General features: G+C 48.0%; 1 protein-coding gene across 2 annotated transcripts; it reads left to right on the top strand.

Moving 5' to 3' along the window:
- The first annotated feature begins 5,295 nt into the window (after positions 1 to 5,295).
- Positions 5,296 to 13,394, top strand: ahdc1 (AT hook, DNA binding motif, containing 1). 2 transcript variants are annotated; one of them, XM_083925314.1, is made up of 5 exons: positions 5,296 to 5,420; positions 5,783 to 7,069; positions 7,200 to 8,902; positions 9,985 to 11,740; positions 13,070 to 13,394. In XM_083925314.1, the coding sequence occupies exons 2-4, from the start codon at positions 5,867 to 5,869 to the stop codon at positions 11,732 to 11,734; spliced, it is 4,656 nt and encodes a 1,551-aa protein (XP_083781440.1). In that variant the 5' UTR covers positions 5,296 to 5,420; positions 5,783 to 5,866; the 3' UTR covers positions 11,735 to 11,740; positions 13,070 to 13,394. The 2 variants fall into 2 exon arrangements, with proteins under 2 accessions (XP_083781440.1, XP_083781439.1); XM_083925313.1 differs by having other exon boundaries at positions 12,311 to 13,394.
- The last annotated feature ends 1,517 nt before the right edge of the window (positions 13,395 to 14,911 follow it).

Raw genomic sequence — 14,911 nt, 5'->3', positions numbered from 1 at the left:
AGATGTGTATTTGTGTGTGTGCGTTTGTGTGTGTGTGTGTGCATGCCTGATTGTGTTTGTGTGTGAGAGTGTTACCTCGTTTAGGCTTGAGGCCAAGAATATGAGAGGTACAGTCAGTGGTGTAGCGTCAGTGTGTGTATTGCGATGTGTGTGTGTGTGTGTGCGTGTGTCGAGGACTGTGGCTGATGAGCTGTCAGTACCTACAGTTGGAATGTTCACAAGGCGGCCATTGTTGTTCAAACAGCCAGCAGCCTTCTCCTTGGCAACGGGCGCTGCAGCAGCGTCTCCCACAGCAACTGTGGAACAGGAGTACGGAGCGAGGAGGAGGAGTCAGGAAGTCAGGGCCGCAGCACAGAGGCCCCTCTCCAAAACACTGGCCTCAAGGTCTGAGTGTGTGTCGGGGTCCAAGCATCTGGTTTGTGTGTCCTATGCGTGACTGTTTGTCGGTATGTGCGGTTTTTAAGTGGCCGTGACTTCTCGCCAGCGTGACTACGTGGATCTTTGTTCACAAGTGTTTTGTGTGTACATGTCAGCTCTGTATCGCGCGCACATGTGTGCACCTGTGTGCACCTGTGTGCACCTGTGTGAGCTTTAAATGGGACCGCTTCTGTGTTTGCACCTAAGTGGTTGGTTTCATCTTCTTGTATTTGCATGTGTTTGTTTGTGTTTCCAGACGTATCCTTGCATTTGTGTGTGATCCCATATGAGTTTTTGAGCTGTTCCCAGCTGGCATGTTTGGTCACATGACCTGACTGAGGGGCGGCCATCAACAGCGCCAGGAAACTGCCTGCAGGAGAGAGAGAGAGAAAAATAGAGGAGAGAGGGTGTCAGGCTGAGTTGAAGATGAGGGAGGGGTGTTGGAGAATGGAAGTGTGTTGTGGGAGAGAAACTAGGGGTGGGAGGTGTGTGTGGGGTGGTGCTAGAGAGATGAGAGAGGGAACAGTGAGGGAGAGACGTGAGGAGGGGGTGAAGGAGGTAGAGGAAGGGGTAATACAGTCATCTTAAAATAACTACAGCATGTAGGTTCCTGCAGAAACAACAGGAGAGAGACAGTCAGATAGTGAGACAGTCAGAGGGTGAGTGGGTGGTTGGGGGGGCGTCTTGCGTCCCCTTCCCTCCCTTGTGCATCATTGGCTGAGCCGCCACTGTATCTGCTCTGTGTGAAGTCTGTTTACATTAGATGTGTGTCTGTCTGTCTGGGTGTCGGTCTGCCTTTTTTTTGTTTGTCTGCACATATGGTTTATGTGTTGCTCTCTCTTCATTTATATGCTTTGTGTGCGTGAGCGTGCTCGCTCTTGGCAGGAGATACAGCACGCACACTGATGATGGAGATCATTAGGAATTTCCTGCAGCTGGGGAGGTGGTGGTGGGTTTTCTGGGGGGGCAGGAAGGGCGGGATGTGAGTTGGGTTAGAAAGAGAGGTCAGAGTCGAGTGTTTGGGGGGGGGGGATCTGTATGTAAGTGTGTTAGTTGGACCATCTCTGTCTGACTGAAACCAGTGTGCATGGAGCTGCAAGCCCACTAAAGCCCAAAGTTCAGCTCTGTTTTGAAGGTTGCTGCTGGTAATTTCTGTGCTAGCAGTCAGCCCCCAGATGTGCGATATATGTGTATAACATTCCTCATCCCCTTTGGCACTTTGGCACACTTACACACACCTCCAGCTCTCAGGAAAACCTAGGTCTGTTCAGTCTGGATGTGCTTGAATTCTAACTGTTCAGTGTTACTGTCTGGTGGGCTACAGTGTGCTGCAGTCAAGGCAAGACCTTATAACGTCAACTTTGCTTGTTTTTTTCTTCATTTAGCTGAGTCGAAACTTTGCACTGTTTGGCTGAGTGTTGAGTAAATATTTTCTTCCCACAGTGGGAATGAGTTGGTGGATTAGTTTAAGATGACTTCTACGTAATGTTTACTTTGTGCTCATGTTTAATGAAGTTTATTCTTGTGTTGTACCATGCTTGGTTTTTTTTATTTTATCACAGCAATACGCATTAGAAATACATTTCCATTTACTTTAAAAAAAAAATGTATTTAACTCCACACTCAGACGCCTACAAGTCATAGTTAAGTATTTGATTTGAGCAAGTGTTTATAGTTGAGTGGCCACTTTAAAGTGATGCTGTGCAATGTCATGTAATGTGTAATGTTTTTATTCAGACAGACGTTTATTATCTGGAATACAACATGGCAGGCTTGTTTCCACACCGTTTCCGTTGAAAACACCTGATGGAGGACTTGAGCACAGTTAGTCATCAAGTTGTCTAACAGTTTTGTTGATTGTTTTTTGTATCATTTTTCCCCTGATCATGTTTTTGTAGGAAACGTTGCACATCGCTGTGTGTTGTCGTCGCAAAGGCAGCTTGAGGTTGCATGAGGGTTGAGGTGGCTGAGGGTGTCACTCAGTCTCTGTGGACCCCCTGCCCCCCCCCTCCTCTTTTTCTCTCCTGGCCTCACATACACTTTCTCCATCCCTCTCTGTTTTATCCCGTCTTCTTCTTATCAGTCTAAACCTGTCTGTGGAGCTCCCCCCCTCCTCCCCTAACCACCACCACCTCTCTCTCTCACTACCTCTTTCTCTTTCTCTCTCCCCTCCATGCCCCCCCCCCCCCCCATGCTGTTTCGTTGCTGCTGCCTGTCTCTTAGCAACAACTGCACACCCGTTAGAGCTCAGTGAGTGCTTTTACAAACACACCCAGGAAGACACACATTCAGACACGCGCACACTCGCAGACACACACAGGCATGCAAGCACAAACACATCCACACACACGCGCAGGGTCTAGTTCCTCATTGAGGGTTGCTGCTGGCAGGCCTGTGAGTCTGCAAGCCTTTGTGGCAGTGAGATAGATGGAGAGAGAATAGATATGCTCTACAGCTACCATGTACAGGATGATTGTTTCTCTCAGGCTATGCACAACAGGGCAACTGTCCAAACTGGAAAATGACAAGTTCCCATCTCTGATTCACACTGGCGTGTGCGTGTGTACACTCTGTGGCATGTTGTTGTTGCCTTTCCTGTAAGTACACAATAGCAGCAAAAAAAGTTTCACATTCAGATGAGAAACATTCAACATAAAACATTTTTCAAACAGTCACATGAGAGCTGCTCTTTGTGAAACAGATTCAACAGATCATCGTTAGGGAATAGTGCACATCCTCGGCTGTTTTCACACAGACAATACTACGCCACTGTGTGTTCCAAAGCCCCAGCTCCATTCACAGTAAAACGCACCAAAATTGCCACGTATGATGGTGAATATATTAGAATGGCAGCTGACGGATGCCAGGAGTGCTTGCTTAAACAATGAATCACAGTGGGAGCATTTGATTGGCTGGCGTCCACACTGTCAAAATGTCCCCCCCACCCCACCCCTGCTGAGCACAGTAGAGGGATATTTGCATGTGTGTCTTTGTTTTGTGTGTGATCGTGCATGACTATATATGTGTTTGTGTGTGTGACATGTATGTCTTTTGTACAAATCGATGTGTGAGTGTGTGGGAGGATGAAGCAGTGGGGGCATATTTGCATGTGTCTTTGTGTGTCTGTGAGTGACAGTGTGTGCATGTATGTGTAAGCACACATGTGCAGCAATGTTTAATTAAAGCATGTGTTCTTCCCCTTCTCTCATACACCGGTCAGATGGAGACTTAATTAGGGAATGCTGTTAATTAGACAAGAGAAAGTGAGAACGGGAGAGGGGAGAGGCAGGGAGACAGACATTGGGCACAGGAAGGAGTGGGTGAGGGGGTTAAATCAAAGAAAATGTGTGTTGTGTGTGTATTTGTCTCTGCGTTTGTTTGTCCTAGTTGTGTCATTCCTCAGAGTAGCAGAACGTTGAGGTTGGTCTGCTCCCTGTGTGCAGCCCTAAACTCTTACACTCCTCCTTCTCTTCCTCTACTGTTTCCTCCTATGGCTCCCTTCAACTTTTTCTCCCTCCTTTCGCCTCTCTTAAATCTGTCCGCCTCTGTCTATCCCTCCACTTACCATCCTTTCCCTGTCTCAATCACGTGTTTCACTCACCTACCTCCCTGCACTTCCTTTGTCTCTTGGCTTCTCTCACACATTCACACACTTATTTGTATCTTTCACCTCTCTCTCTCTCTCTCTCTCTCTCTCTCTCTCTCTCTCTCTCTCTCTCTCTCTCTCTCTCTCTCTCTCTCTCTCTCTCTCTCTCTCTCTCTCTCTCTCTCTCTCTCTCTCTCTCTCTCTGTCCTCCACCCTCCCTCCTAATCAGTGCCATATGTTGGAGAGGGAGGCAGAGATCTGAGGATGGACAGGATTGTGTTGTATGTGCAGAGTATGGCACTGTGTTTCAGCCAGTGTGTATTTGCGTGCAAGTGTGGCACGCATGCTTGTATTTGTGTTTCTGACTGTGTGCATGTGTGAAGTCACGTGCAAGTCTGTGAGCACATGTGGTCCAGATTTCGCAAGACTTCTGTGTGTGTTCTGGCAGTCTGTACTTCGATTTCTCCTCCGCTCCGGGTTTCTATAATCCAACTATCGTTCCTGTCACCTTCATCTCTCCATCCTCTCAACACCTCTGTTCATCACCTCTCTGCTTCCCCCTGGTGGCTGCGATTATTCACACATTTTCATTCTTGTTGCACCTTCCGAGTCTAGTGCTTTCTTTGTAATGCATTTCAATAGTTTGGGGGGCGAAATGTAACGCGCAGCTTGAGGATGTGCGGGCATTCACCATTACTCAACCGGTTGATATAATTTGTGGATGTTTACAAAATGTAAATCGAACTCACTCAAATATGGTGAGACTGAAAATGGGGCACAACTCCCTCTCCCACACAATGCACAATTCTGTGAATCTGGTCTTAATCATGTAGTGATGATCCTCAGTGTGTGTATAGTGAGCATTTTAAACATCCAATTGAATAGATGAAACGGCACTGGTTTATATGTGTACCTACAATTTGCTGGTACATATTGAATTGAAATACTAACTATGAGAGTTTAAAAAGCAAGTCATCCTCCAAAATAATAGCGCCTGATGTGAGATGGTGCAGCCCTCACCAAAATACTGATTCTAGTCTGGTCTGATGCATGCTGTGACATCATGTACTAATCTCTTATTCTCTTTTTCTTTCAGCTCCACCCTCCTCCAGACTCCCTACTTTTTTCTTTTTTTTCTTCAGTTACCAAATCTCCCACCTTCTTTAACACTATGTCCCTTGCTCTTCCGTCTGTCTGTCTGTCTGTCTGTCTGTCTGACTGTCTGTCTGTCTCTGTCTCTGTCTCTCACTCTAGCAACCATGGGCAAAAGACAGGAGCAGAGGGGGGAGAGAGAAGTATGTGAGCTCTCCACTGCAGTATTGATGACCCAATGATCCCCTGCAGAACAGAGCCAGTCAGGCAGACAGAGCGAGGCTCAACTCAGAATCAAAATCAGAATCAGCGCCACAACCATTCGGTAAAAGCAACCAATTGAGCATGGTATGAATGGCAAATGTAATCTAATGTTGTAATGCTGCTGTGTGGGTGGCCCAGTTAATAGAAGAGAATGCGTTACCAATTAGCTGTATGGCCCATTGCCAAAAATTCTATCACACACTGACAATTTCATCTGCGCTGCAAATTTTAGATTTTTGTATTACAGTGTTTGATGCTTGACAATGACCAATATATTTCACAGCAACGAGTTTAGATTGAATGTCTTAAACTCAACAAGGAAATGTTAGCATATTTGTGGACTTCCTAGCCAGTTGATAATATTTTTTATAATATATTATCATATAATATTTTTAATAGTTTTCTTTTCGTTTCTGTCCTCAGGAAATCGAATCGTCTTGGCTGTCAGGGAGACAAAAGAGAAAGACTAATTTTCATACCCTCAGTACCAGCGAGACTGTCCACTGAATGAGTGGCTTATCAGATCACCTACATTCAGGCCAAACTGGGGCTCCAGTGGGCTGTGGTGGGACTCAAGCAAAGGTAGAAGCGTGTGTGGAAGGGCTGGAGGGGCTAGCAGGGCCTGAGCTCTGGACCAGGGAGCTCGGGCTCCAGGAGGGGTCCCATGATCCCTCTAATGATGGACTGGCACCGGTGACCTCCGACCACTTTGCCTCCTCTCCTTCTGCCCTGGCAAACGGCCTCCATTTACAGAGAAGGCTGGGGCACAGCACCTGCCGGCACAGGCAGACGGAGAATCACTCTACTGTTGAGACACATACAGCTGCAGAGACACTTAGAAACATGCAAACGCACATAGACCCAGATGTGCATGCTCAGGCTGTTTCACAAGCACACATGGATAACTGTGGACCCATGGATATCAAACCAGACCCGGGTTCTGTAGGGCCCGAACACTCTCGAACTCTCACACCAGAGGCCATACACACAACCTCACCTCAACCCCTTTCTTTGGCACTTGGCAATCGTCCCACCTCCACCAATCAGCGGGCAGCCCCAGTCCTCACTGCAGGGACAGACAATCCCTCAACCTTTTGTCCAGTCCCTGTTGGTCCAAACCCAAACACAGACTCCTCTCCTCTTCCTGTGGAGGCAGAAAAGAAGTATGCACTCCGCAGCTCTGGACGTCCCCGCTTTCCCTGTCACCTCCGCAAATCCTCCCGCCTCCGCCGAACCATAGAGGATGGGGAGAAGAGAGCAGGGAGGGAGAGGGGAGGAGAGGAGGAGGACGAAGCATTGGAAGAGAAGATCTGGAGGGTTAAAGAGGAGGAGGTGGCTGTTGGAGAAAAAGAAGAGCATTTGCCTGTGGAGGCTGTTCTTCCCACAGCTCCGTGTCCTACAGACATTGCTCTGGCTCTCACTGTACCCAAACCTGCTACAAAAGCTATACCTAAACCTGGGTCCAGACTTGGGCATAAACCTGGACCTAAATCCAGGTCTAGGCCCGCACCAAAGTCCGTCCATAAAGCCGCTCCTAAAAGTGTGAAACAACGTCAAGCAGCCCAGTCCATAGCTCATCGTGTTACCGCTCAGCTCCCATTTGCGAACACATCCACCATCGCTGCATCTCTGCTAACTGTGAAGAAAGAGCCTGTTGCTGAGTTGGGGGTATCTACTACCAATAACCGGAGACGAGGGCGCTTTGTAGGCGTAAGTTATTTAGTAGCTTCACATCATTGTAGTTGCTCTTTGACATAATATATCATTTCCAAGTATGTATAAAATTCATGTTAATAGAATTTGCAGTTGCATTCCTTTAATGTTGATTTCTTCTTTACAGGTGAGGAAGATTGTTGTCAAGGTGGCTCGCATTCCCGTCAGCCTTAGCCGCCGACAGAAGAGCTACAAGATTTCCAATATGGAGACCGTCACAGGGACAGAGAAGGGCAATGATGGCGGCCTGGAGGGCTCAGAGGTAGTTCGAGAGCCGACAGCACTTCTACGAATGAAGAACAATGGGAAGAGTGTAATGGTGATGTTCCCTCCCGGAGAACTGCCCGTTATTCTCAAACGCAGGCGGGGACGACCACCTAAACAGCCCGTGCCAGGAATACCAGGAGAGCTTGTGAATGCTGGGAATTCTGGCGGTAATGGAGACCAGCCCAAGAAGCCCCAGAGGCGACGTCGGACTAAACTCCCCTCCCCTTATCCGTCCTATGTTAATGATACTAATGATGTGAAAACAGAGTATGGGGATGTTTTGTCCAAATTGGCATTTTTAAACCGCCAGCCTCCTGCCACTGGCCGCTGCTCTCCCCCACGCTGCTGGACGCCCAGTGAGCCAGAAAGCTTTCATACCCCCCTGGAAAACCCTGGAATATCCACCCTGCTCCACCGGCTCACTGGGTTTAGACGCCCCAGAGGTGGCAGAGGAGGGGGCACTGGAAGAGGGGGAGGAGGAGCAGGGGGGATCGGGGGCAATGAGCGCAATAAGAGCACCTTCAGTGACTTCTTTGAATCCATCGGCAAGAAGCGAAAACCGAGCCCCATGTCTGAGCATGGATTACCTAGGAAAAGGGGTAAGGGTGCGGGCGGTAGGGGAGGGGGTATCATAGGAACTGAGCATGGGGGAGAGAAAATAGTCAGGAAGAGACGTGTGAAAAAAAATGGTGCATTTAAAGGGGAGGGGATGTCTATGGGGCAGGACTGGCCCAATGGGGCAGGTGGCTGGGGGGAGGGGGGTATGGACAAGGAGAAATGTTTGGGTGGGTATCAGCTCTGTGGCTCTCCAAGGGGGGGCTTTTCCTCCTGTGATGTTGGAAGGGCAGGTGCCTATTGCAGTCTGGGAGGAAGCAGGGGGGCTGGGCCAGCTGGGGAGGACTCACAAAGCCTGTTTGCTGGATATTTCCGGTCACTTCTCGACTCAGATGATTCGTCAGACCTGCTGGACATCTCCTCCTCACAGTCAGACCCCAGAAAAGCTTCATCCAACTCTGGATATGAGCCATCGAGTCCAGCTACGGGTCACAACTGGTCCCCTGCATTCCCCAAGTGGAGCTCCAAAGGTGCAAGTGTGGAGGGTTCAGCCCAGACGCATTGCTCCTCGGCCAGGCCTCCATACAGCTACGGCAGCCTGGCCCAAACATCCCCCACCACTTCTACCTATCCCAAATCTACTCCTCCATCTCTCTCCCACTCTCCTAGCTCCCCCCATCCCGCCTCTTTTAGCCACTACTCCGCTGGGTACTCCTCTCCTGCAGTGCCACAGAGATCCTCAGACTGCAGCTTTGCATATGGATCTGGACCCGGCAGTGGCAAGGCCTCCACTGTTGGTCAAATGGGTTACTCTAACTACCAGGCAGCAGCCAAGCGCGGCTATAGTGGATATCCTGCAGCAGGTCATTCCTCCATGTTGCGGGGGGAGTCAACAGGGCCCACATCACCAGGAGGAGGGTACATGACTGTGGCAAAAAGTAGCCCGTTCAGCTCCTCGTCCTCTCCAGATGGTTACAAACAATACAACTCCAATCAGTGGAGCTACAGGTAAATTGTGCGGCCTGTCATTATAAAGAAAATTAAAGTATTACAATGAATTAACATGGTATGAAATGGTTTGTAATAATTGAGGGATTAGATGTTTTCTGGGTATTCAATTATTAGTATTATTATTTCCGAACAAATAAAAGCCTGACCACAGCAGGATCAAAGAGATGTTAATTAATTGATATAAATGTTTCACCCCGGCACATCTAACTGTAAGCAAGGAATCTCTGTGTGTCCTTGTGTGTGTAATTCACATATCTCAAGAACCATTTCTCGGATCTGCCTCACACTTGGTGGGTGTAATCCTGGGGACTGAATGATGTGCATTTTGTCAATTTGGTACATTTATGTTTTGGCCTGTTTTAAACAGTAACTCAGTTCAGCAAAATGTATTTCCTGGATTCTACGGGTCCAGATGATCCATATCCATATGCATCTAGATCAATGGTTTCCACCATTTCATTTTGTCCAAATCATATTTTTATGCTACTCCTGCTACAAATTTTGAGCAACCATCACAGCATTTGGTACAGGACATCTCTGGACAAGCCCTTTTCTGATTATTTATCTTCCATACAGTTTTGCTAAAACTGGCCTCAAACGTTTGGTCAAATGCTTATATTGTAAAAACTGCCATATCTCCTGAATGCTTTGTGGTATTGCAACCATATTTGGTGGACATGTTTACATATGATGTCTGTGTATGCATGTATGACTGTCCTTTGCATATATCAAGAAACGTTCATTCAATTTACTTCACACTTGGTAGGTGTATTGCCAAGGACACAAAGAAGTGTAGTGTCGAGTGTGAAGTCGATCGGATGAGCTGTTCTCAAGAAAGCAACACTTCTGGGTGTTCCTATCAGGCCACCATCTGCTAATTAACAGTCGACACCTGACATTAGTTAACTTTTGGCTAAAATGTGCAGTGCGTTCATCCAGCTAGAACCCCCATTAATAGTTTCCTCTTTAGGTTCCTCTTACAGATTGGTGGAACTGCAACAAATAGCAGTCAGACTGAAAATATGTGCACACATAAGTGCAGAAATATTCCTCAAGTTCCATTTATGTTTCTTTTTCAGACAAGGTTATGGTGGCTGGTCAACAGACAGCTTTGGACATCAGTACCACGGCTACAGTGAATATGGCTCCAGTGAGTCCAAAGACATCTTAGATATCTCAAACTACACACCTCAGAAGGCCAAGCGACAACCTTTTCCTGAGAGTCTATCAGAATCCTCATCTGACTCTTCACATCTTGGCTCTGCAGTAACCGGTAGTGGACCTAACTCCACATGTGGCACGTACAAACTGAACGAGGCTGCTTCTGTTATCGGTGAGGGCGGTCAATCAAGTCTATCCAGCCTGGAGAAGTTGATGATGGACTGGCATGAGAGTGCTTCGGGGCCCTCATATAACTGGAGCCAGAATGTCCTCTTCCAGGGTGGGGGAACCAGCAAACCTGGACGCGGCCGAAGGAAACGGACTGAACCACAATCAGAAAAAGAAGGGGGTTCTGCTTTACACTCTGATTCCCCATCCAGTCCCTCCCCGACACCTACTCCTGGACCTAAGCGGGGAGGGGTTGGAGGACGGGGAAGAGGGTCTAGGGGAGGCAGAGGGGGTTTGTCTCCATGTCAGCGAGAGCGGCCATCAGGGGCCAAAGGCAGGGGCAAAGCTGCCTCTACATCTGGAGCAGGAGGAGCTGCTGGAGGTCCAGAGGTCTCTGCGCTGTTCCAAGAGGGACTGGACTATTACAGTGGAGACAGTAGTAGCCTCTCTCCCCTGGCCACTCCCAACCCTGCACCACCTTCCAGCTACCTCCAGGACCCCTGTGAGTATCCCTCCCCTTATTCTGCCCACCCCTCCACCCCTTCCTCTGACGAGCGTTATCCAGCCTTATACCCTGGAGAGTCCTCTTCTTCCCTCTCACCGAGCGTCTCATCTCCCCCTTACCCTCCCAAGCCCACTCCTCCTCCACCCCAGTCTTACCACCCTGTCCCCTCCAGGACATTCTCGCCCTCCTGCTCTCCCTCACCACGGATAACCACCCTCTGTGCCACTGCACTCAGTCCCTCGCACCGTCCCCCTCCAAAAGACCCACAGTTCTCGCAGTATGACTCTCCCAGCTACTGCAGCTCCCCCTATTGGTACGGACAGACATCGCACAGCAGCAGCCCCAACCCGCACTCTCTCAGCACACACTCAAATACAGCAGTGCACACACATAGCAACCCGCATACAAGCCCTCATGGAAACACACATGGTAATCCGCTCGCTAGCCCAAATGCGAAAACACACACACATATGAACCTAACTCCACATGACACACACCATCACAATACACAGCCCCACGCAAGCCTGAGCTCGCACACTAACACCCATCCCACTGCACTCCTCCAGAGCAACCCCCTTTCCCACTCAAATCCCCACACCAACAATCAGACCCACCACAACACACACGCAAACCCCAACTCCCACCTCCCCTCCCACACACACTCCAACCCCAGTACCAGCCTCCATTCGCACTCAACACCTGTGCTTTATGAGGAGTGCAGCCCTCCCTCGACCATGCCCCCCCATAAGCGGGATCTGATTCCCCTCTCTATGAGCACAGGCCACCGCCAGGGTCCTTTGCCTCACTCCCCATACCCCAAACCTCCCCTGGACACGTCACCCCTTCAGGAGGACACTGGTGGCTTCTCCTTGGCCCACCAATCCTACCAGGGTATGGGACACCGCTACCCCTCCCAAGCGTCTCAGGGAGGTGGGGTGCTGTGCCAGCTCCTTGACACAGCCAATGATGACAGCTTCAGCGTCACCAGCCTGTAACAGCAGGTGAGTTTGTTTTACCTTCATAAAAACAATCAGGCTCATCATCATCTGGCTACTGAGGATGTCCATACTTTTGTTTGAAAAGCAGTTCAACCCTTCCCTACTTCCTAGCCCCACCCATCTTTAAACTCAACCTTTATTTTCATCTCAGCTACAAAACAGCTGCAAAGTTCCTTGACTGTGACCAGTGTTTTGTGACTGTATCTTGCACGGCTGCAACACTTTCATGGTGACAAAATCTGGCCGCAGATATACAGACAGACAGACGGACCTGGCAAAATACTCAAAACCGCCTCTGTGGCAATTCCTGCAACAGTAGGTGACGACACACACAAACTCACAAGGTGAGAACGATACCAGCGTCGTTATCGCGGTTGGGAACAACACCACAGTGCACACATAACTTTTTTTGAGGTTACACATCACTTTTAGCGCCAATTCAAACAATGGAAGAATTGCTTCACTTACAGTAAAGTATGTTTGGAAAGATCCGTGAAATAGTGACAAACATAGTATTGCTCTATCTCTCTTCACCTCTGCCTCTCTCTCTCTCTCCCTTTGTTTTTCTTTCAGGTGCATTCAATCCAAGCTTTTACAGATTTGCAATTTTTTTTTTGTTAAGGAGACTTCTTTGTGAGAGACTGTGAAATGAAGGGTGAGAATTTAGCTGCCAGCTTTGGACAGTAAAGCTTTAATTCTCCAGCATTGACAATCAAGATCAACTGCAGTTTAAAACACCCAAGCATGCACACACACTCTCACATACCCACACACATGCACGCACGCACACACACACACACACACACACAAACATGTGCACACGCATGTGCAGATTATTTCACTACCTATACATGGACACATAAAATCATACGTGTACACTCAAACACTCTACTCTGGAATGAGGGAATGGCTAAGAGCTGAAAGATGAATACCAGACGCTGATGGACAGAGACAAACCTATTTCCTCATCCCTTCAAGTCCTGCTGTGATACATAGAGGACTCTGTTTCCCAGAAGTCTGTATCTCGCCAAATCCCTTTGGTCTTGTTCTGTACATCTGCAGTATGGACGATCACACTACTCTCTCTCTTTCTGTTTCTTTCCTCTGTTCTCTTCTAACCTCCCCTCCTCCGCTAAACCAGCAACTGTGTTCTGCACTTGACCTCCACTAACCCTGCATTCCTGTCTTGTGCCCTAACCTGAACCGCATCTGAGCCCAAATCAACTTTTTAAATACTATGAGCCTAGCAAATGTCCTGCTCTGTGCACTCCTTGTGTTGTGTCCCATAAGAGAAAAGTGGACTAAACCAGTTTCTTGCTCTTGAAACACCAGCATCTGTACATACGACTCCAGCTCCAAGACAGAGGTCCCCTCTTCACTTCGAGGGCCCGTCATCAAAATGCCCTCCTCAGCGTTCTGCCATGGTTTCTCTGCTCTGCTCTGGGAGGGGAGAGAGGACTGCAGCATGGAGACCCAACATCCTGTGTTTTGCTGTTTTAACTACAAGGGAAAGAGACATTGAAATCACACAATGGCCCCAAAGAGACTCTTGTTTTCTGTGCGCGAATGTGAGACAGAGGAGGGTGTGTTCGCGTGACTGCAGTAATGCATGTATTTTGTGTATGTGTGCATTTATGTTGGCGTGAGCGTGTGCGTGCCTGTGGGGTCAAAAGGAGTGAAGCTCCCAAGACACCAAAGTCTTGGCGGGGTCTCATTCTTTCTTTCACTCTCTCCCTTCTTTTTTCTGTGGTCTTGTGTTGTTTGGTGGTTTTTGTGATGAAAAAATTGTATATCTGTCTGTTACATATCATGTATGTATCTGAGGTGCAAAATATTTAAATACACATTCTGTTCTTGCCATTGGTAATCTTGTCTATAGCATACTGCTTCTTTAAGGGATTATGGGAGGTGTGAGCCTGTTTGTGTGCGTGTGTGTGTTTTAGAACCTCCTTGAGTATTGGGCTTTGCCCGGGCTGTCTGGGACTGTGAGCGAGAGAGTTCAGCCAAGGACACAATTCGACAGGGAGTGAAAGGGAGGGGAGGAGAGGAATGGGTGGTGGGGAGGGGAGGATGTGTTGGAGGGGAAAGAAAGAAACCAGACTGAGGAAATCAAAAAAGTGTGTCGGAGAGGATTTAAAGCCACTGAAACAAAATGTACAAAGATGTACTGTTTCAAAATTCCTCAACCAAATAAGGAGATTGCGTAACAGCGTAAAGGGCTGGTGGTACCGGAGAGATGACAGGAAGGGACCCCATGCTCAGTCATTTCATGTCCTCATAGGGAAACTTGCTATAATAGAGCAAATATTGTGTGTATGTGTGTGCGTGCCAGACAGAGAGAGAAAGTGAGAGAGAAAGAAAGCAGATGGGGGGAGTTAACTGGCTGCATATTGTGTACAGTTTGTCAACAGGCTGACTAAATAGACTCAGACATGGCCGGAGGAAATGTGTTTGCTGTGACATTCCACTGTATGGTGGAAGAGAACACGCACTGTCAACAACGCTACATGACAGGCCGAGAGGAGGAGGAGGGTGCGGAGCCACAGCTCTATTTAGACGCTTCTTTTCAACTATAATAAAAAATAACAGCATTTCATTTAAATACAAATGGTGATTATCTTGGCAAGAATTTGAACAAAACTTCAGCCAACTAAAACCTGGCAACTGACAAGCCTCCGTAACCTGTAAAGTTGTTTCTCAACAATCAGCCGTAGAAGTATTCAGCTCTTTTACTTAAAGGGGTAGTTTATATTGTTTTAAAGTGGAGTTGTATGAGGTACTTATCTATAACCAGTGTGTTACCTACAGTAGATGGCGGTTAGTGTGCCCCCAGTTTGGATAACCACAAAGAGACAATGTCCACAGAGAGATGCTAAAAAAAATGACGACAAAGACACGCAAAATGATTAAAAATAGATGTAAAAAGACTACAGAGAGAAACTAAACAACATAGAAATATAAAAGGTAAAAATAGATGACTAAAAGTAAACTCTTGAATTTGGGTGTCTTGTTCCTAGGTAGGCAGAGTGGGGGGCCTCTTGTATGTCTGCGCCACAGACTGTATAAAAAATGGACGTAGCATACCCATCGGGGTCCGTTCTGTCAACTTGGTAAAATCGTCCTCGCCTACAGGAGTCACCATCTTGTCCGACTTTGACTCCGTCTCATTTCCTC

Source organism: Echiichthys vipera, assembly GCF_963691815.1.
Source record: "Echiichthys vipera genome assembly, chromosome: 13".
NCBI lineage: Eukaryota > Metazoa > Chordata > Actinopteri > Perciformes > Trachinidae > Echiichthys > Echiichthys vipera.
Note: the sequence above shows the minus strand (reverse complement) of the source record. Positions and strands in the feature narration are given on the sequence as shown.